Source organism: Ascidiella aspersa, chromosome 5, assembly GCF_963924565.1.
Source record: "Ascidiella aspersa chromosome 5, kaAscAspe10.2, whole genome shotgun sequence".
Classification (NCBI taxonomy): Eukaryota; Metazoa; Chordata; class Ascidiacea; order Phlebobranchia; family Ascidiidae; genus Ascidiella; species Ascidiella aspersa.
The window spans coordinates 32128348-32151307 of NC_139451.1; the positions used below are offsets into that span (position 1 = coordinate 32128348).

The 22960-nt window shown below is 34.9% G+C and overlaps 4 protein-coding genes across 4 annotated transcripts in view; all 4 read right to left on the reverse strand.

Annotated features, from left to right (window-relative positions):
- Positions 1-3957, reverse strand: part of LOC146146374 (uncharacterized) — a 37144-nt gene extending 33187 nt beyond the window's left edge. The window contains exons 1-3 of the mRNA XM_083390736.1: positions 3738-3957; positions 2221-2402; positions 8-183 (exon numbers count right to left, since the gene is read on the reverse strand). Of these exons, the coding sequence (XP_083246862.1) occupies positions 8-183; positions 2221-2402; positions 3738-3957 (578 nt within the window). The remainder of the gene's footprint in view (positions 1-7; positions 184-2220; positions 2403-3737) is intronic.
- A 2604-nt stretch (positions 3958-6561) lies between these two features.
- Positions 6562-10020, reverse strand: LOC146146375 (kelch-like protein 35). The gene is made up of 3 exons (XM_083390381.1): positions 9940-10020; positions 8108-8240; positions 6562-7480 (listed from the first exon to the last, which is right to left on the reverse strand). The coding sequence occupies exons 1-3, from the start codon at positions 10010-10012 to the stop codon at positions 7375-7377; spliced, it is 312 nt and encodes a 103-aa protein (XP_083246507.1). The 5' UTR covers positions 10013-10020; the 3' UTR covers positions 6562-7374.
- Positions 10021-11528: 1508 nt separating this feature from the next.
- LOC146146376 (kelch-like protein 12) lies at positions 11529-19388 on the reverse strand. The gene is made up of 8 exons (XM_083390737.1): positions 19247-19388; positions 16418-16510; positions 15277-15400; positions 14323-14472; positions 13883-14014; positions 13167-13313; positions 12014-12098; positions 11529-11656 (listed from the first exon to the last, which is right to left on the reverse strand). The coding sequence occupies exons 2-8, from the start codon at positions 16492-16494 to the stop codon at positions 11529-11531; spliced, it is 843 nt and encodes a 280-aa protein (XP_083246863.1). The 5' UTR covers positions 16495-16510; positions 19247-19388.
- Positions 19389-21395: 2007 nt separating this feature from the next.
- Positions 21396-22960, reverse strand: part of LOC146146377 (kelch-like protein 23) — a 50940-nt gene continuing 49375 nt past the window's right edge. Inside the window, exon 12 of the mRNA XM_083390739.1 lies at positions 21396-22315. Within this exon, the coding sequence (XP_083246865.1) occupies positions 22210-22315 (106 nt within the window). The 3' untranslated portion in view covers positions 21396-22209. The remainder of the gene's footprint in view (positions 22316-22960) is intronic.

The window sequence follows — 22960 nt, forward strand, 5'->3', positions numbered from 1 at the left end:
TACTCACTTTTCCTTGCACGCCTGAATGTATCGAGTGATTTCGCTGAGGATTTCCGACTGCTCGTTTTTTCGCCGCCAGGTGTCCTCGTCGAGCTTTTCAACATCCGGGTCTTCGAAGTTCACGTGACTACCAAGGTCACGTGATTCCTGCACGTCGTCACGACCCCAAGGAATATCATCCGCCTGTAACAGGGATTCTTAAACTTTTTCTACCGCGGATCCCTATTTTTATTTTGTCTCGCGTGGACCATGGTAGGAAAAAAAACATCAAAAATGACGTCATTAATCTACGTCACAATATAAATAGACGTCATAACTCTGCTGGTTTCGGTTCAAAAATGTGAAAGTGAGTCTTAATGCATTCAGTGCAAAACCGTTTTATTTTTAGGTAAACTGTTTTCTTTGATAAATTAATTACTTCTTAAATATACAGGAATATTTCAATTAGGCCATCATGGACCCCTAAAACTAGTTGGCGGGCCCCTAAGGGGTCAATGGACCCCAGTTTAAGAACCCCTGGCCTATAAGATACAGAATTGAATAAATTAGGACATTATCTCTTTAACTTCGCTCAAATTCTAATTTATAAATTAAATCGAAATTAAACAGAAACTTGCTTCTATTACAAGATTATTACATCAATAAAATGACATTTTGACTGTATCTATTACACTGTTTGTTTAGCATACAGAATTGATTAAGTGACGTTATCTCTTAAACCAGGGGCGGGCAACTTTTCTGGTCGCGGGCCAAAACCAGGTAGAGGGCCAAAACCAAACTTAGAAAAGTCTTTGCGGGCCGTTAATTTTAACTGTGTAGATTTTAAGCATCTTATTATAACAACCGCTGCGACTGTTAATCAGGGATAACACTAGGGTATGCGTTGTTGTAGTTGGAAAGGGGTTTAAACTACATGTTACATTGAATGCAGGAACAAGATTTGAACAAAACGCCAAATATTTTTGCTCTTTCTTATTTATTAAATCCAAAAAAATAGCGGAATGGCCTCGTGCCCAGTTTGTAAAATATGATTTGCGTTGGCGGCCCGTAGGTTGCCCACCCCTGTCTTAAACTTAATAGATTATTCTCCTAATCCAAATCACAACCATCGTTTACTACAATGTTTGTCAACCAGTGGGTCGCGACCGACATTGTGCCACCGTTTAGTTTGGTTGGGTCGCACATTTTGATGCGTTGATTTATTTAGAAAGAACGGGCGAAATATAGGTATAGGTGGAAAGCTGAAGTTTCTTCGCTTTTTTCAGTTATATTTTTTACGCATAGGTAAACAATAAAATATCCTTATTCAAAAGGCCGATTATACCACTTTAAACTGCGATAAACGGTTTAGTTCAGTTTCAAAAACAACAGGTAATGGCGTGACTACACGCACCTATTATAACACCGACGAAGGCCAGACAGGTGCTCATCCCGATGTAGAGAATTGCCTGCTTGATGGACACTAAAAGGTACCACCTCTTGCCAAATTTTTTTATTTTTTTCTTAAAATTTGTAATTTTGACCTAATCTACACCAAACTCTGGGGCATAATGGCTGGAGGTTGTAGTTAGACGAAGAATGAATATCAAAGCCCATACAGAAGTAGGTTGCATTTTGTGAACGTTTCTAATAAATCTTAAGATAATGGTGGAGGTTGTAGTGAGACGAAGATATAATCAATCACTTCCGTATGGGCTTTGAAATTCATTCTAATCCACACCAGTCTTTATAAACTAAGCCAAACGTCAATCAAAATGGCAATTTTAACGGACTTATAAAAGTTGAAGGCTTGAAACCAACTCAGAAGCCCAGATTGTTTAGTGCTGGTCAGGATTATCTTTCATAATTCAAAAAAGGCAAAAAAAATAGCGGAATGGCCTTGTGCCCAGTTTGTAAAATATGATTTGCGTTGGCGGCCGGAGGTTGCGCTGGGCTGATTTATTTAGAAAGAACTTGATTATATTACAGGATTATGACGTCATTAAAATCAAATTTTGACCGTATCTATTATACTGTTCGGCATGCGATGCTGGTTATATATATGTCCAACTGACAAAAAAATTCAACACGCACAGAAAGACAAACAGAAAGACAGACAGGCAAAAAGACAGACAGAAAGACAGACAGAAAGAAAGAAAAACAGACAGAAAGACTGAAAAACAGACAGAAAGACAGACATAAAGACAGACAGAAACACAGACACACAAACATGACTTTTACCGTTTCGTCAGCCATCTCCAGCGCCGTCACGATTCTTTCCTTGCACTCCTCCAATTTCCCCAAGATGCCAGCCCTCTTACGCAACGCCTGCATTTCCTCCAACGTCATCATTTGAACGATGACGTCATTCGATACTTGCAGACTTTCCGCTAGGTGGCGGGGAAATGATGGAGTGTAGCTATCTGCGGGTCGGTCAAATAAGGCGGATTTATTTGTGGAAATTGTGTTGACAATGATTTGTTGAATTGCTTACTGTTCTGTGCACGATTCGTTACATACCGTTGTAGTATGCAAAGACATTACCGACGATTTCTATGCTTATTTTTATGATCAAGTCTGTAAAACACTCTGAGTATATCTGTGCTTTAAATTCAGAAAATCTTGAAATTCATAAAGTTAAGTGGGCTGGCATTTAGCCCAACCTTTCGCTTCTTTATATGTGTTATTTTTATTTCTCGAAAACTATTCTTAGTAAAAATGTCGCTTCTTGATAGGTGTTATTTTTTTATTCTCGAAACTATTCTAAGTAAAAATCGTTAACAAAATACACAATTTTCGTTACAAAATTAACACAAAACTGTAGTGAATAGCCAGTGTTGTTTGTCTTTTTGCTATGCCAAAGTAGCCTAATAACCAAGCATTTTTAGGAGTTGTGCATTAAATGGAAAATTATAAAAATAAAACGTTAGACAGGAATTCGGTCAAAAAAATGTAATTTTAATTTTGTAGGGTAAAATTTGCTTAGTTTCTAGGTCAAAAAGCAATCTTCCTATTTATCACCATTACCAAGAAAGTCTATAGAGTCGCACCTGTAAAACATACTGATAGATGAGAATGACGAAATGTCACAACAAATATACTGATAGATGAGAATAACGTCAGTAGGCTATTTACGTCATAACATTACTTCACCAAGAGCAACATGTCACAACATGCTGTTGGTAAAAGTGTCTATTGAATTTCAGCCTGCTGGTGTAATTACATTGCTGAAAATCTGTGTGAAATGTTAACTTTGTTCCACAGAGAGATCCGTTTACTAAGTTTGGTTAGTTAGATGGAAACAATTAGAGCTATTTCAGGTCATTTCACTGGTTTAAGGAGAAAAAACAGTACTCTTTAAGATATGATGGCGGTAATTATACCACATATGTGCCAACTTGTAAACTATTTTTAACTTTCTTAACTTAAATGAGACACATTTTCATATAACTTCATGTTAATTTTTAAAACGCAAAACCAAAGAACGGTTACTGCAAATATCAAGGACTTCAATCGAAACATAACTAAAAATTTAGCAAACCATTTTGTAAAACTTCTGCGCCATAATAAGCGTAAGCTATCTATTTAACCCATTTTAAAAATCAGTGCATTATACAATACGGGATCATTTCTTTGTCAATAGTTATAATTGAAGACGAGATATTCAACTGAATTTAACTATTAAAAATGTTTAACAAAAAACAGTAGTTTTGTAGTCAAAGAGAATTTAAAGCTAGTTACTCTGACAAAAACATTACCATCGGCAGCCAAAGCCTTTCTTAGTTCCGCCATCTTTTCTCGGGCTGCAATTTCCACCATTTTGTTCGAAGCAGTTTGCTGTTTCGACGAATCAAGACTTTTCGGTTCAACTTTTGCAGGAACAGCCTTTGCTGGTGCATCTTTAGTCCGGGTATTTCTACTAGCGTACTGCCTACTAGTTGCTGTCGGAGATTTGATAAATGGAAACAACGAATTCATTAGTTACATTGCACAGTTATTTTTGATTAAAATCTTATAATTTGGAACAAAAACTCTTGTGTTTATGGTTAACTTTTTTCATTTTGTTCAACTTTAACAGTGTAATTGATGGTTTATGCTTGTTTGTTACGTCACAGAACTATTTTTAGCAGGAAAACTGCTTATTAAAATAGTTTAACAGTTAAAATTAACGGAATTCAATTCAGTTTTAAATACAGTATCTTTTAAGGTGTATGAAAAAGCAAAACTCACTAAGTAGTTTCTCTTTGTCAGTTGCACCTTGTTAATTGCCACTCGTAGCTTGCCTTGGCACTTTCTGCTTTAAAATCACGGATTAAAACAACAAATCTTATCACTAGAGCAGTGGTTCTCAACCTTTTTTCTTTCGTGGCCCATTTTCGTTGCACAAAAAATCTGTGGCCCAATAAATGTTTATGAAAAAAACAACTATGAAATAGGTTTAGAACAAAAACAGCAGAACATGTTTCATAACAGATTATTTCTTTAACCGTGCATTAGTGAGATACTTGCGGCTGAACAAGAAATTTACATTCCTTCTAAATTCCATCCCAAGCCATTATTTCTGTAAAATTAAGTGAAGTGACACAAATAAAACTTAATTCTTCATTAAATATAGCTTTATAAAATTTGTCTGTGGCTCACTCAAAATGTTCCCATGGCCCACTGGTTGAGAACCGCTGCACTAGAGCGATTATTTTTTCACTTGGCAAAAAAAGCTAAAATGAGGTTTAAATATGTCAAAATCGTTTACAAAATGTACAAATTTTATTTACAATTTTAACACAAAGCTGTAGTTTAATGGCCAGTGGGCTTTTTTATTAAAATTTAGTTCTTAATTACATTCAACCAGTGTTGTAAACAAGTCATTTTGAAATGACTTAAGTCCCAGTCAAGTCATTCGTAAAATAACTTAAGTTCAAGTCTTTTTGAATAAATGGCAAGTCAAGTCCAGCCTTTGTCAAAAAAATAAAACTTCAAATTATGAAAACCGGCAAACTCCTCCGATTATTATGAGCAACTCAAGTAAAAAATAACATAAAAGCAGCATATTACAAACAAATTCTTTTATGTGCAAAGATTGGGATAAATAACGCAATTTTATAAATAATTGCTTAATTAAAACAAGTTATTTTAACCAAAGTCCTTTGTCCAAATGACTTAAGTCAAGTAGTTTAAAAACAGTGACTTAAGTCATTACAAGACTGCATTTAACTACATTATAATAGTATTATAACTTCTTGGGAGCAATATAACGTGCCTGGTTTATCACAGTACGTTCAGCTCGAACTTAGATTTTGCTTTAGTGTGTATCTGGATAGTTGTGTATCTCTAATTTAGACAAATGTATTGAACAGTATTAACCGTGCCTTTTTTCGGTGATGTGTTGCAATTATCCCATTTCCTATTTCGATAATATGCTAGGTCTATTAATGTTAGCAATTTTTTTTAATTTAAACCAAACTTTTTGCACAACAATTTTCTAAATAACCGTGCGTTTGTCTTTCTTCGGGTTTTTTATAGCTGTTCAGTTTTTTCATATGCCAAAGCATTAACTATAAGCATTTTAAAGACTCGTGCATCAATTTAAAAAATAAAAAAACACTACGTTCAACAGGTATTTGGTCAATTTTTTTTATTTTAAAAAGTAAAAAAATAATTTTAATTTTCTAGTGAAATTTTCTTCGTTTTTAGGTTAATAATTAATCCCCTATTTATCACCATTACTAAGAGAGTTTAGTTCAAGCAATGGTTATCTTGCATGAGCTTTTTGACGCCATGTTTGGTCCACACTTAACGGCATTATTGCTCCATTAAATAAATGTTTAGGATAAAATTACAGCAGAATAAGGAAAGCTTAAAAATCGAAAAATACATCACAAAATAACGTTTAAAAAATAGTTTGTAACCAAACTCAATATAGCACAGTTAAAAATAAATTAGAATTCAAAAAATCAAGGACTTTCCGTTAGTTTTTCATGACCTTGCTTGTAAGAAAAATATGCTAATGCAAATAAAATTAAACATGATGCTTGCGCTACATTAGAAACATAAAGTTTTTAAATAAACGAATAGTTGCAACAAGTGATAAAAATATTGCTAAACGTCCGCAATACAAGATCCATGTTTCACTGTAATCCACATTTTCACGCCAATTAATTGTTATTGGGCGAGTTAATAATTCTTGTTACAAATAAACGTTTACATTTGTTTCAGATTTTTAATTAAATTGAAAACAAAACAAACGACTAATAGACCGCTTTTTAAAAAGAACAGCAATTGGAATCGTATGGGTCAAAAGAAAAAGAAGAAAAAACGCGATTGGCAGAGGGGATCAACTCAACTCAGTTTAATAAACGCATGAAACAGGTAAAATTGTAGTTAATTTGACGTCACTATACACGTGACCGTTGTCCACTGACGCGTGACCTAACGCCGAATTGTGCGCTTTTAACGTTTCGCATTCATTCTATTTTATACGTCTTACTAATAGCGGCTTGAATCACCGCTTCGTTACATCGTTGTGTTTCTAAAATTTGTGAATATACTCAACGGACAATTATCTACTGAGTGAAGTGTCAGATAAAGAACTTATAAGGGACTCAGGGATCCGAGCCAGCGCCTCTTACCCCTTACTACAGACCTTGCTATAATAATTACATTTTAAAAAAAAATTGAAAAAATGAACCACACCGGCCAAAATTAGATCAAGAGCTAAAATTATAGAAAACTAGAAAGTTTCAAGCGAGATAACCAAATTAAAACCCAACATGGAACAGTATAAGGCGTGATCAGAGAAAAAGCGTATTTTTCAAGGTGATGTCGGTTTACTCGGCCTATTTGATTTTGACATTCACTTTCAGGCTGCATTTATCATTACAGATCCGTGACTTCAGACGAGAAGGAGGATCGTGTGAACCCACTTTACGCTTCGTCCGGTCCTAACCCTGCTAATGTGGATGAAACCTATGCACAAGTCGACAAAAAAGCAAGAAAAACAAAGGTGTGATATGAATAGGGGTTGGACAATAGTTGAGGATGGACATCGTATATAGCAGGGTGTTCAAACTTTACCTGGCAGGCACCTTTTGCCTTCTTGAAATATTTTTTTTTCGACATTCATTTTCAATTGGAAATCAGTGAATAGTGTACGTAAAATAAAAACACTGTTTAAATCTTAACAAAGATCAATGTAGGCACAATCAAAAAATGCATCCGATCAGGCAACACAAGAGTCGTGTTGACATTCACTTATATCAGGTTAAGCATTATCTGACTGGCAAATGCGATTACATTAATGTTGACAACAGCTTGGCTCTATTAAGTAAATAGACACTTGGCAGTGGACGCTAAAGAACTTTGTGAAACTGGAAAAACAAAAATTAGGCTCTGCGTCATTTAAACTGCAACAATGCAAGCGCAGATATAAAAAACACCAGTGTGGAAACAAACGGTCCACTTGTTTTCTTGTGGGTCGTAAACTTCCACCGATTTCTCGCCGTCTCTGTGACAACAAGATGTACAACAACGATATAAATAATTTAAAAAACAAAAACAACTTTGATAATAAATTGCAAAGCCAAAAAGGTCGAGTAAATCAACAGCATCTTGATTAAGACCTTTCCATACGAACTTGTATCATCTTCAGTTAATGTGACTGATAAGCTTTTCAAGCATCACTTATAAGAGATGGAACACAATGAGTTGAATTGCTTCTCAGTCACATCAACTGAAGATGATACAAGTTCGTATAGAAACGTCTTAATCAAGATCCTGTCGATCTACTCGACCTTTTTGGCTTTGTAATTTGTTATCAAGCTGCATTACAGATCCGTGCTTGTGTACCCCAAAACTGCATTGCTGAGTCGACAAATAGTTTTAGCTATCGTAAGCTTTATTGTCAGAATCAATCCGGTAAATATGTTTATAATTAATAAACACGAAGCTGAAATGACAAATACGAAAGCTATTAATTAATACTCCACTCAACGTTATGTGTTTATTGATAATTTTAACTAATCAAATATTGTAGTTTTACTTTTTGCTTGTTTGCATAATAACTTTATATGCAATTCGTCGTTAACATTTATTTTTGAAAATAATAAAAATAATTTGATTTCGGAATCCTCACCCGCAAATAACATGTAGCTTTCCTTGCAACACACAAGTTGCATGGCAGGACCGTCCAACGTTGGTGGGTCGAACTAGAGTCCACGAGTTGCTTATGGAGTCGTATCGTTCTACTGTGCTTAGGTAGTCCTCACCTGGTAAAAAAGCACAATTGGTGAAGTCTGAACCAGGGCTTTGGAGCCGGAGCCCCACAGTCGTGAATTTTCAAAGGAACCGGAGCTGGAGCTGAAACCAGAGCTTTGCGTGAAATACAAATGGAGCTGAATCAGTTGTTTAAAAAATAGCTCCGGCTACAATGTATTCTATAAGATGCTATGCTACTACTAATAGCTGAATTACCATAATTTAACAGCAACCCTTCACAAAATTAAGAATTGTTGCCTCTTTGGCGCCACCTTTTCTAACTAACCACGTTGCTGAGGGATTTGACAGCAGACTGAGCAGAGCAGTCAGCTGCAACCCCCTATACTGTCTACTGACTGACCACATTTGATCGTTTTCACCGGAGCTGGAGCAGTGGTATAAATAAGCTCCGGAGCTGGAGCTGGAGCAGTGGTATCAATAAGCTCCGGAGCTGGAGCTGGAGCAGTGGTATAAATAAGCTCCGGAGCTGGAGCTGGAGCAGTGGTATCAATAACCTCCGGAGCTGGAGCTGGAGCAGTGGTATAAATAAGCTCCGGAGCTGGAGCTGGAGCAGTGGTATCAATAACCTCCGGAGCTGGAGCGGTAGTATAAATAAGCTCAGGAGCTGGAGCGGTGGTATAAATAAGCTCAGGAGCTGGAGCTGGAGCTGGAGCAGTGATATAAATACGCTCCGGAGCTGGAGCTGAAGCAGTGGTATCAATAAGCTCCGACGCTGGAGCAGTGGTATATATAAGCTCCGGAGCTGGAGCTTACCTATGATAAAAGAGAGCTCCGGAGCCGGAGCAATCTAACATTTACGCTTGCTGTTTGATTTTACCTCTTGTTTTGTTGAAACCGTTGCAGGGCTCGAAATGTTTAGAACAGGGGTGTTCAAATGATTTCTGTCATGATCCATCACAGCCCAGCCTGACAACATGATGATCCACCAAATACGCATAGTAAACATATTGGACACGCTTTAATTTTGTATGGTGCTTTATTTATGTAAACGCGATAACTTTAATAGTTAATCTAGTTTAGTGTTTGTTAACCTTTTTAAGTCGGGGCGCACGTGGCGAGCGAAGCGAGCGCGATTTTTTTAGGTATACCGGCATTTCTTTTAAATTTCTTGCAAGTTTTTATGACATTGCCGAAAATACAAAATGTTACAAAAAATATATCTCCAACATTTTTGAATAAGTTTTCCATTAACAGTAACGAAGCGCTAATCTAGTTCAAAAGACCGCATGAAAACATAAACAGGCCGGACGTGGAAAGATGATTCGCGCGAAGATTTTTTACAAAATTCATTAACACTGACAATTGGTATTCAAATGAAACACTGTAGAAAGTTTGTTTTTTTAAGACTACGTTAGAAGATCCGCACAAAAAGATCCGGAACCGGATCGCGATCCGCCATTTGAACATGACCGGTTTAGAAGTTTAGATGAATAAGAGTCGCACTCGGGCAGAAATTTAAAACGACTCTTTTCAAATTTGTTATACGACAAAAACAAAAAAAGTATTGCAAAAAAATATCCCGGTGAACTTTCGTGTTATCGGGCAAAGCGTAAATAACTTATTTCTTCAGTTTTACAAATGTTCCACCTAAGATGGACACAAATCTATGAATACAAAAATAAAAAAATAAAAAAATAATAGTTATGAACCTTATGAATATTTAATCAAGAATGTAAAAAAATCAATTACCATTTATACCACAAGTTGCATAAATGTTTCCTTGAAACGCAGCAACTGATACATCATCTCTAGCTTCATTCATGTGTTGAATTGCTGACCACCGATTATCCGAGAACTTCTCACATGAGTTGAGGCTTGATGAGTCACTATGTCCACCAATAACAAAAAGTGAACCTGGCAAAACAAGCAACAAAAAGCCAACATAAAGGTTTATTATTATTAAAGGTTCACTGTTATCGGCAATTTTTGCAGTTATTTCACTGCAAATTTCTCAATGCTATTTCACGCTTAAAAAACAGTTTAATTTCTCGTAGCCAGGACTCTAAAAAAATATATATGAGCTAAATATTACTGTAGGTTTACAAAAAAAGCAAGATGATTAACAAAATAACGTTGACTAAGGTTTAAACCATCCAAGTGAGTCAATAACCTTATTTTACACTTGAAGATGTCAAGTAAATAAACTCTCTGGGTAATGCGAGGTAAAGCCAACTTTCATCCTTACCTTCAAATTCGACCATTCCGTGGCCACTTCTCGGTTGCATCAAGTCAAGCCCCTTGCTCCAGGAATTGTTGTCGGGGTCGTAGATCATGCAAGTTGATAGAGGACTGTAGCTATAACCACCGGTGACGTAGATTAAACCTGGGTTCAAAGCAAAATATCTATATTGAACGAATCTTTAAGCTCATAAATATACACAATAACTGAAATGCGAATTACAGAAAAAATGTTATTTATGTTATATAAATATGTCAGCCGTCATATAAGATCGAAAGGTTGCCTTTTCAAAACACTTTACATGTTTTTAAATGCGCGAAAATAAGAACGAAAATTACACATTTGTCAGAAACTGTCGAGTAGATTGACATCAGCTTGATTAAGACGTTTCGATACGATCTTGTATCATCTTCAGTTAATGTTTAATGTTTAACATAACTTAAGATGATACAAGATCGTATCAAAACGTCTTAATCAAGCTGATGTCAATCTACTCGACCTATTTAGCTTTGCAATTTATTATCAAGCTACATTACAGATCTGTGCATAGTCTACCCAAAAATTACACATTTGTCACAAAATAGCGAACTTCATGGAATAGTGATTGTTCAACACTAACACAGGTGTATTTATCATTTTAAATAAATAATTTGTTTCTCACCATTTAAAACAGCACAAGCGGCATAATATCGACCTTCTGGCATATCGGCCATAGTGGTCCAAGTTCGATTCGTGAGGTCAAACATTTGACAAGTTGTAATGTTTCCACCATCTTCTCCAAAGATGAAAACCTTGTTCAGAATCTTCACCGCAGTCGCAGAATAAACTGGCCAGATCAATTGCTGGGAATAAAGCAACAGTCAAACTAATTTAAACAAAAAACACAGAATTACTACATTAGCTTCGAGTAATGTGTAAAAATTTCTGATCGATATCTTGTTTACTTCCGGAGATATTACCAGATAAAATTTCGAGCTGCGTGCTTACTTTGGTCACTCACGCCCATCAGTAAGTAACTACTGACTAGTTAATATAATCGATGGGGTTAAAACAATGGACACTTGGAGATGTTCAACAATTGCTTTTACAACAACTCACTTCACTTCGACTTGTAAATTATATACTTATCACTTACCGGCAGTTCTTCTTTCTGTTTGGTTATGACGTCATACAGCACACATTGTTTCTCTGAACCATCACCTCCAACAATCAGAAACTTTGCTGATTCTGCTCAAGTAACACTTTTTTTAAGACATGCTGGTTGTTTAAGACATGCTGGTTGTGTGAAACACTTATCAGTAAGTAACACTGGGATACAAAATATGTTTATGCTGGTAAATACCTAAATCTATATAAGTTGTTAAACATTAAATTAAATCATTTATTACTATTTTTTTTATTTTTTCGGTTGTAGTAAATTAATTTATCATTATTATAACTAACTGTTAATGGAGTAAATCTAGTTTGACAAAAATATTAATGAATACACAACAAAACGTGCATTTTGTAATGCTACATAACCCAGCAAATTCTATTCCAAGGAAGAAAATTTGATATTTTTTTTAGTAAATGCAGAAGTATAACCTTGAGGTTTGGGTTGAGTTTTGAGAAGTTTTCCCATTGCTTCCATTACAGCATGACAGCAAGCAACGTTCTCACGGACAAGTGTCTAAAAACAAAATACTCGGTTATTTCTTTTTAATTGAATGATTTCAAAACATGAGCCAACCAATTTTTACAAGTTAAATGTTTCAGTTAATTCTGCTTTCATACAGTTAACTGTCTCATACTTCATATCAGTTCTGCACAACATACGACCCACAACCTTTAAAGTGGTCTGCATGTTGCTCTTGATGTAACACCATTTTTCTGTTAATTGCTTCTATTATAAACCAATGCTTGTTGTATCACATGATCATACATCGGGGTTCGGAACCTATGGCTCACGAGTCATTATATGGCTCTTTTGGTGGCGCCGTATCGCTCTTTTGATGAAAAAATCTTGTCGCTTTCCTAACTTTATATTTTCTTTTTTATTACACATAGTAGCAAATTATTGTCGCCGCGCGCGAATCTTTTTATATCCAAAAGGCCCTATTCGTTCAACAGACTTCGTAATTAAATTTGTGTAAACTTAGCCAATTAATTTTGGTGCATATTATTGACAGTCCTTTAAATGAGAACAAAATAAACGACCCTGCTCAATTTACTATTTTTTTCCAACCTATAACTAGATGTTAAAAAGTGTTATATGGCTCTCATGGAAATACAACCAAGAATATTTGACTTTTATGGCTCCTTAGTTCGAAAGGTTCCAGACACCTGTTATACATAATTGCTGTAATGATTTGCGAAAGAAACAAAGCGCGCATGGTTTAGTTATTATGAGTTAACACCCTCGTAACATAATCCACTTGATAAAATCCAATATATCATTTTTTTGTGAACACAATGCATCATGTCTTCTAAATTTAGGTTTAGCCAATTTAAAGAAAAAAACTAATAAATTTTTATTTGTGCTTCGTGCAAAAAATCAACTTGGTATTTTTATGTTGTCCCACTATTATGTAATCGTGACAACGCATTGCAATTGGTATAATGTGTGAGGAATGGTACAAGCCAGTAAAAGGAGTTCAGTACAAAAAAAAAACAATGATATAACTCACTATAAAACTGTACAATATATCCTGCTATATAAAATAAAGCTAGCTTTTTGGGATTAATAGCTGTAACTCACCTCAAAAATAACGCTTGTCTGAAAGAATCCACCAGAAAAAGTTGAAAGGTCAAGTTGAGAAAAAAGTTTCACAAAATGTTGCTTACGCTCGGAAAGTTTGAAGTGAACCCATTGAATGATTCCAGTGAATACAGATTCTCCTTGTTTCTAAAGATAACATTCCTGATGTGTATATATATAATTATATACACATATTTGCAGATTATAAATGTACTTGACCAGTACTCTTCAACCGGTGTGCACGGTACACCCTAAGATGCACCGAAATATGCATGGGGTGTACCAGTACGAAAAGGTATACAAGGGTGCACAAACTTTTAATGAACCATTAATGTTACATCGTATTTACCAGTAATTACAGATTTCTATGAGACATTGGTGCTGTAATCGTTGTGAACTAACTTATTGAGACATGCAGTCTTTCTTTTTGCCTGACTGTCATGGTGAAAGTTGCATTTCTGTTTTTTTACGTGAAGTTCAAACCCTCACTGACAGTGTGTAAAACTTCGGCAGCTCCGCTCGGTTTAATTGACATGACGATATTGATATACATATGATTTTTCATATCGCTTTTACCTTAATTTACCTTTTAAGTAAACAGGTGCATGAGTTCGTCACAACAACTTTAAGGGTTCACCAAACCAAAAAAGGTTGAAGAGCACTGTACTAGACACTATAAATGTACTACATACATATTTATTCCCCAGTTACCTTACATTTTCATCCTTAATTATTGCAGACATAGAGTCAAAATCCAGTTGTTTAAAGTCATCTTGTTGGACAACAGTTTTAAAGTTGTAATGTAACACTTGTTTTGCTCTTTTCTCAATTTTGGTGAGATTGTATCGCTGGGCATGAGCAAGAATTTTTAAGCAATTATTGACATCAACCATTTGCAAGATGTACTTGGCACATTTAGATTTAAGAACTATAAAAAAAACACAAAATTTTGTTTAAATGATTGATTAAATAACCCAAATTGCCATGTAAAAAACTATTGGTATGAAAGTTAAATCAGAGACTTTTGTTACTAATTATAGTTGAAATTGTTTTAACGGGACACTAAATCCTGGAATTAAAACTTTTCTGCGTATTTATTCACTTTTTATTAAGAAAACAAAATAAAAAATTAAAATAGATTAATATATATAAATACATCCGATCTGTGTGTAGCAGCATCTTCATGCAATTCCAATGCATTCTCATTTGTAATCTGCACATCATTAGTGTAAATGCAATTCAAAAGTCTCTCCAGTTGTTCATCTGTCATTTTAATGTTGATCACAGCAGCATGTTTTTCTTTCATCTAAACAGTAGCACCTGATCTGTTATAAATTAGTGCAGTTCTAAGCAAAAAGCCAACTTTATTGCAGTGTTACGTGCTTGCTGGTTTAGCCTACTGTGTACTTTTTGGCTTTATTTACAGGATTTAAACTAACCCAGATCATATATTTTCACTTTTATTGATCACAAGCTGCTGTCACCCGATCCCTTAGAAATCAGTGCAGTTTTAAGCAAAAAGGTCTACGACAATAAGGGCATCCAAAGGATCAGAAAGTCTGACTTTTAGCTTGTAAACAATGCACTAATTTAAATTAACACATCTGCATAACAAGATTAAGTTTAAAAATACGAGACCCACCCGAACCCAAACGCTAACCTGCACCCTAACTCAAATATTATACGTTAATCTCACATTTTTTTTATCTTTTGTGAATTTTCAGCGAATCTTTTTAATTTATCTATGCCGGGACTTTACCTAAAGGTCCAATTAGTGCATTGCTAAAAGTCAAACTTTTTTGCCCTTGGATGCTCTAACTGTCGTAGACCTAACTGCACCAATTTCTAACGGATCAGGTGACAGCAGCTTGTGATCAATAAAAGTGAAAATATATGATCTGGGTTAGTTTATTATTCAGCTTAAACATTAAAAAGACATTTTTTTAATTTATTAATCAAACCAAATATTTGCATACGTTTTCGGCAAGTGCTTATGTTAACAAACAAATAATCAAATTGGTCGATTTATTAATCTTGAAAGTGCAAGAAAGTATGAATCAATTTACACACAACATACAATGCATTACATAGTTTTCCTTTATTAACTAACCTCGATTCTGAAAAGGTTTCTAAAGAACTCTGACGTAAGGCCAAGCACAACTCTATGAACCGCAAAACATTTGGTTTCCGCCTTAAGGGTTGCATCACAAAATTGCTTTTCAAACTTGCGATCACTTAAAATAGAAATTCAAGAAGGCGATTTGAAAGGTTGCAGAAACGTTGGTTAACAAAAACAATTACCATGGAAGCTGTTTTTGTTTTTTAAAGTGATTCTACATATTTGTCATTTAGCCCCCTTATGATAGCCCAGACAGCCAAGAAATTGTTCAATTCTAGACAGAAATATTTTGAATAACCCGAATAGGTTTTCATAGAACAAGTTTTAAATTAAATTGAGGCAAGTCACGGAAAAGTTATGTTTTGCAAAGTTTTTGCCATACATTGGACTTTAAATTCATAATATACACCAGAGGCAACTTGGGAGATTCAGTGTTTAATGGTTTAGTTCACAACAATTACAGTGATAAGGTATTGAAAGGTTGAAACGGCGTCAGTTTAAAGTATTTGCGGCCATACGTTTATTGCAATTGCATAAAAGTTTGTTTGACAACAGTACTCCGCTTAAGGTATGTAAATTAGATGTCACAAACTGGCAATGGGTTAGCATTGACACTACCCTAGTATCGGACGAGTACCACTACTAGCATCATATATGGCAGTGGTTCTCAACCGCGGGTCCACGGATCGGTGCCGGTCTGCGTCAATTTTCCTGTCGAAATGTACAATTTTATATCTCAGTTGCAAAATTCATGATGTTAAAGGGTTATCCATCAAATTTAGAACTCCTCCAGGTCCGTAGTTTGCAGCATTGTGGCAGAATATAGAGTTAATAATAACTTTGGACTTCTTTGTACGTCACGATGCTGCAAGTGTTTTGCCTCACTGTTTAAAAGTAGGCCACCTGTTTCAGTCTTAAACTTTTAAACCAGTTGTATGTGAAATCTAAGAAGTGTTTCAGTTGCATTTTGTTGCGTTATTAAATTTTGGGTTGATTTTGATTTTTAAAGGTCCACCGGTCCGCAAAACTTGTTTTGAAATTTTACCGGTCCGTATGCTAAAAAGGTTGAGAACCCCTGATATAGGGTATTTTATTGAGATGTCACAATAGCTATCATGATTAATTGAATTACCTGTTAAGCAGTTCCAATATATCAAGTTTTTCTGTGAAATCTTCTTGAAATGTGGTCGAGACATCTGCTGTTGCCATGTTGAAGTGTGGGAAACTTAACAGGACAGTAATACATTAGTTAAATGACTACTATTGCAGGTATAAGTACATAAAGTTAATAATAAATCAGAGGGCCCGCACCACATTTCAGTATAGGTTATAAAAATGGCAACTGAAAATAATAACAGCAAACCAAGCGCTATAAAACGACTGCATCATTTCATTTTACTCTTTTCAATGTTCAAAAATATGTCATAACACCAATACCTATGACTACAAACACAGGCTGCGGAGTCGGTTAAAAATAACCCGAGTTTGTCTCCTGCCAAAAAAAAAAAAAACGGAGTCCAACTCCCAAGTCCGGAGTCCGACTCCGGTCAAATGAGTGATTTTGTTGAGTCCCAAGTCCGGCCCAGACTCTACAGCCTGTATTTCACCAATTTACGTAGCTAAAATAACGTGGATATTCAGCAGTCCACTTATAGAGGTATCATATAATTCATTTACTCCATATAATATTCCACCTTTACAATTTCCAGTTGGCGGCCATATCAGTTTTAAAATTTGGTACTGCGCATGCGCATGCCTGACTCAGGTAGTTTTACAAGGTCATACGTGAGTCCTGAGTCCGACTCTTGCAAAAACAAACCGACTCCTCGGATCCCGAGTCCGACTCCACAGCCCTGCTACAAACCCTAATAAATGTTCTGATTTTCGACCAATATTCTGTAAAATATTTAAAAGAAATTGTGATTCGCTAAACACATTCTACAGATCTCCTCATTGCCGACTTTTACAAGAATATCACTTCAACATATTCAGAGACTTGTCAAAAGCTTTTGACACAATAAACCATCAAATTGTGTAACACAAATTACAGATTTATGACTTTCGGGTGGACTTGAAACTGCTAACAATGCCCAAAAGTTAACCGATATATGTAAAAGACCTAGCAGAAACGAATCCCTTGTTTCAATCACATCAACAAATAACAGAACTACAAACAAGAATACAAATTGAAACAAGACATGCAGAAATATGGATAAATGCACAAAGGAGGTATGCAGTGTAAAATTCTTTGTGTAATATCTCCGGAAGTAAACAAGATATCAATCAGAAATTTCTACACATTACTCAAATCTCAAAGCAACCTAAGTTAGCTTTTTTTTTAAAAACATTAAAATATATATACAGTCATATATCGGCCTTAAAATTAAAATCTACTCAAAGTGACTTGGTAATAAACAACCAATTTTATCAATGAATTACAGCAAAACCAATTGCATAATGTTTCACTATACATGACAACCTGATTCACAACAGTTTTTAATTATTATAGCAACAAACATAATTACTAACGTTACTAAATATCACGGAATTTATAAAGATTAAAAGTTAACTAGGAAAAAATACATATCATCCAAAATAGTCCTCAATACAGGCATATTAGTAAAAATAAAGAAATACGTTAATCAACCTACTTTTCTAACATTATATTATACATTGATTTATCATTATCTTTAATATTGCATAATCAGTTGGGGGCACCCATACGACAAACCCTAATCTTATCCAAGCACTACAAAACATAGCAACAAGATTGGAAAGTTTGGATTTTGCGGGGGGAGACGATTTTGCAGCTTAAAATTGCACGGCTGTAATTACATTTCTGCACAAATTTGCGCGGCTGTAATAACGTGATTTGTAAAATTTGCAGGCTAAAAATGGAGTACTATACTGAAAACCGTTTGCGCGAAGAAAGTTTTACGCGTTTGAGCGATTTTTCGCTGCTGACCACAGTTTACGTGGATTTTACAAAAAATGGGCGGCAATAACCGCTGCTGAGTGGGAAACTGCGTGGGGGATAAATCCAGCCTTGCTTTCCGACCTGCCTGGCATAGCAATAAAAATAACTAAAACATCCCTCAAACTAGGGTTCCTCTTTTTTTTTACTCCCGGGAAACGGGATTGAAAAATGAAACTTCTCGGGAATCCCAGGAATCCCGACGAAAAAATTATACCTAAAATTACGTCATTGAGACGCTTGAAATTATTTTATATTAGCTCCAAACATTTAATTAAGCTCATTTATGTTCTGTAGTATTGCTTCTGCAATCTTACATGACCGCTTCTCGTATTAAAGTCAGGACCCTTGTTTGTTTTAATTTAAAAAAAGCGCATGCAGGGCGCATTTTATTGGTAGAATAATTTTTTTTTTCCGCTGGTAAGGGCAAATAATGCAACATGCAATGACGTTAATACTATTTTTCGCGCTTCTTTACTTCTGCACGTAGAAATTTATGCAAAAAAGCAGAAATACCACAAACCACATAACACACATTATTTGGGTTAGGGTGCGTGCTAGCGTTCAGGTGAGGGTGGGTCAAGTGTTATTAAATTTATTATTAATAATACCACCTGACCCACCCTCATTCAAACACTAACGCGCATCCCAACCCAAATAATGTGCGTTATGGTATGCGATATTTAAGACCGTCTTTTTGCATAACTTTCTACGTGCAAAAGTGAAGCAGCACCCTATTTTTTTCTTTTTATTTGTCAAAAACGACAATTTTTTTTAAGTTTTGCTATGTTGCCGAATACCCGGGATTATAAAAAAAATTCCCGGGATTCGGGATTGTTATTTTGCGGGAAATCCCGGGAATTTCAGGTCGAAACATTCCTGGAGAGGAACCCTACCTCAAACCTCTATACAATGGACTCGCCAAACCCACACGAGATGGACGAATTATAATTTAGTCTTTGTATAATTTTAAAAAACAACTCTTACCTTTAGTTTTCAACTTCTATTTTTGTCAAACTTCAAACATCCACGGTCATAATATAAGGCAAAATAAATAAAAAAACGATTCCCGAATTTAAACTAATGCAGGAAAAAGAAGCCTAAAATTTCTTGTACATCTATGAAAGCTCATACCCAACAGACAACAAGGCCAAACAAATACCTACAGAAAATTTGTTTCCTATAGAAAATATGACTTTCTTGGTAAAATATTAAAAAAACTCATTGAGAATGCGAACACGTGTGTTGTCATGGCAACCTGCGCACATGCTAGGGGAAAAAATCCTATGCGACAACGCAAGATTCACTTAATATTATTTTTCTTTTCTCTTTTTGTTATAATTATTGTTGTTTTTCGATAAAAACAACTCCTTGTTTTCTTATCCAAGAAGTGTTAAGTTGTCCCCGATATCGAATAAAATCTCATAAATATCATTGCTATTTTCACAAATAAATTGGTAAGGTCATAGGAAATAGTGGCAAAACGAATATTTAACATTACTGCAAGCAAACTCAGCGAGCCTGTTTGGCAAATAGCCTTCGGGCGTTTTCTTATTCGGATATACAGGCCGCAGCTCTCAGCGATTTACCAGTAGTACTCGAAATGTTTTGTCAATACGCAGATTGCGTTACAAAAAAACATTTTTTGTTTTTTTTTATAAAAGCGCAAATCATAATCTGACTGTGCAAATAATGCTTAAGCTGCATTTATTCAAGTAAGTTGTCCCAGGTAAACCATACAAAAGTAATAAAATCGTAAACATTTGTTTAACTTTGAACTCCACTTTTCAGCCTTTAAGCGTTGGAATTCAACTTGTAAGTTAAAATTCCAGCCATAGATGTTTAAATAGAATTTATTTTTTTTGGAAACGAAACAACTAAAACTCAGTACGAAGTAACAAAGAAAATTACAGTTGTTTGTTCCAGGATGCAGTGAAAGACCGTAAGGTACATCGAATGAACTGCACCCTGTTTGTATAAATGTATAGGCCTATATACACCAGTGGTCGGCAACCGCTGGTCCGCGGACCGGTGCCGGGCCGCAAGGAGTTTGTTACCGGTCCGTAGATGGGTTGACACTTGCCAGAATAAAATTTTGATTTAAACCGAAAGGTAAAAAATCTGGAAAAAAGTCAATTACAATTATGATGTATTTTTATATTCCAAACACATTACATTCCGTTTAAATGTATTTATTGATATGATCAAAAATCGAAAATGCATATTTTTATTGCAAAACCTAACTCCTAGTACCGACAATATTTCCATTAATGCGCTAAAATATCATGTTTTTTTGATGTTCAAGTGTTCTCATCTCAAAGTCAATAAAATAAATTCATGCAAACAATGTTTATTAACAATGTCCCTTAATGGAATCATTTATTATTTTGGTATTTAAGCAGAAAAGGTTTCCAAAACACGTATGCATTTTAATTAGTTTTAACAAGTTTCAGCCTCTATATTTTTAGCTTAAGCCTCGATAAAAATGACGGAAAAACAAGCCTAAAAGTATTTCTAAAATCAACCACGTTGAAATTCGTTAAATCCGGCATCCTTGGATGTCTGTTCTACTTTTCAGCTGTCGGTCTTTGGCTCGCACTTTTTAATAATTTTTTAAGTTTTGGTATTACGTAACTATAGAAAGTGTCGTGTAAAGCCTGGTTAAAAATCGGATCTAAAATACATTATTATACAAAGTGTGACTTTTTTAAATAGGTTTTAAATATCCTATTTTTGACAAGCTGGCTATAATGATTCAAGTGTAATTTAATGGTAGGCTATGATACAAGTTAGTGTAATTTAATGGTAGGCTATGATACAAGTTAGTGTAATTTAGAAAAACGTAAAGGGGTATAAGTTTTATTGAAATGAGCCGTTGGCTAGGTTAAATTGATGGGCTGCAAGATGCCTCCCGCGGGTTTCAGTAAGTTCAATAATTCATAGATGGAAGCATCTCACATTAAAAAAAAGTTGTAATATATTTTCTTTATTGAAGATTTTTTGTTTTCTAAGGTCGGTTCGCAACAAAATTTCAGTTTTAAACCGGTCCGCAGTGCAAAAAAAGGTTTCCGATCCCTGATATACACAACTCGTACACATTTCTATAACTGTAGAAATATCATAAGAAACAGTGAGGCGAAAGCAACGCCGCTTTGAAAACTGAACAAAGAAGAATTTAGAAGGTATGAGATGGCGGGGTGGAAGTGTCTCAACTTAACACGCAAGTTACATTTCTTTAATCGAGTATCTTGTACAACAAAGCGCCAAGCTTATGTCAAGCGCAAACCCTGGTGTAACAAGTGGAATAAAGTGACGGAAAATTAATCGCTTTAAAAAAGGGTTAGGTTTTTAAAAGTTTCGTGAAACTTTATTTTATAAATGTCGTCGACGAATAACAAAAAAATCCAACTGTCGAAAAGAAGAAAAATACAAATTTTTACAAAAGATTGTATTTTTGTAAAACAAATATTATTACAAAAATATAAAGGACAAAATCCGCCACTGGGTGGGGCTCCCAAATCGCATCATAGAAATAACAACTAGGAATACAAACAAGAACATGTTTGTATTTCTTTTTTAAGCTTGGTTCTGAACTTCAGCATGAATAACAACTAATTTCATCAAAAAAAGAAAAATAACAGAATAAAGGTGTACACATTATAGGCTATAAAATTGTACATGTTAAGTAAAGAAACAATCAGTTTGGTACAACATTTGAAATAAAACTTTGTTTAAAACGAGATAATAGGCAATATAGGTTTATACGTCCACAAAAGATATTATTGATTGCTAATTGCTATTCACGTTTTTCACATCATTGGATGATTGGAAAAATAGGAAAAGCCTTAATGTTGGCAACAGCTTGGTTTTGTGAAGCAAATGGGCACCGAACAGTGGACGCTAAAGAACTTTGTGGAATTGGGCAAACGAAATATTAGGCTTTGCGCCATTTAAACTGCAACAATGCAACCGTAGGTGGCAACATCATCAATGTGGAAACAAACGGTCCACTTGTTTTCTTGCGGGTCGTAAACTTCCACCGATTTCTCGTCGTCTCTGTGACAAGATGTACAACAACGATATGAACAATTTGTTAAACTTTGACAAGCATTATTATTAAAAACAATCAGTTACATTCTTAACCGACGAATATTGTTTAGCCAAGTATTAATGCCAAAAACCATAGGTTAAATATATCTAGAAAACATAACGCCAAGAAAAATGAGTTTCACATCGGGAAAATAGAATTGAAGTAAGCTCCAATCTGAGCCCAAATACAATTAAGAAGCCATTTAATTATTACTCTAACCTAACTTGTGCTTATTATGACAACAATGGTAAAAGCGAATTCTTAAAACAGTTTTTTGTTTGTTTTAATTGCAATTATATCTGTGTCTCGGGCGAATAGCAACAAAGCCATCATTTTGTTCGCTTTTTAAGAAAAAATATATAAAATAGTGGAAACGCAACAATAAATCACAAATAAAAACAACAGTAAAAAAGTATTTATGGCAGGAACAAATATACGAAAAAAACATGTATCCATTCGCGATTGCGGCAAAATACAAACAAGTAACCATTTAATTATTACCAACTTTACCCCAGTATTTTAATATTAATATTAGCAACTAGTAAATTGTCGGAGCTTTAGATTTTTTTTGTTTTTTAGTTGTAATTATATCTGCGTCTCGGGCGAATAGC

Coding starts and splice junctions, on each gene's coding strand:
- LOC146146375 (XM_083390381.1), bottom strand. CDS start 10,012: ATGAATGAAGCTAGAGATGATGTATCAGTTGCTGCGTTTCAAGGAAAC. Junction 8,241..9,939: donor TGCAACTTGTGGTATAAATG/GTAATTGATTTT, acceptor CTTTTTTACCAG/GTGAGGACTACCTAAGCACA. Junction 7,481..8,107: donor AAGCTACATGTTATTTGCGG/GTGAGGATTCCG, acceptor TTGTTGTCACAG/AGACGGCGAGAAATCGGTGG.
- LOC146146376 (XM_083390737.1), bottom strand. CDS start 16,494: ATGGCAACAGCAGATGTCTCGACCACATTTCAAGAAGATTTCACAGAA. Junction 14,473..15,276: donor GAAACCTTTTCAGAATCGAG/GTTAGTTAATAA, acceptor GCTACTGTTTAG/ATGAAAGAAAAACATGCTGC. Junction 11,657..12,013: donor AACTCAACCCAAACCTCAAG/GTTATACTTCTG, acceptor TTACTTGAGCAG/AATCAGCAAAGTTTCTGATT.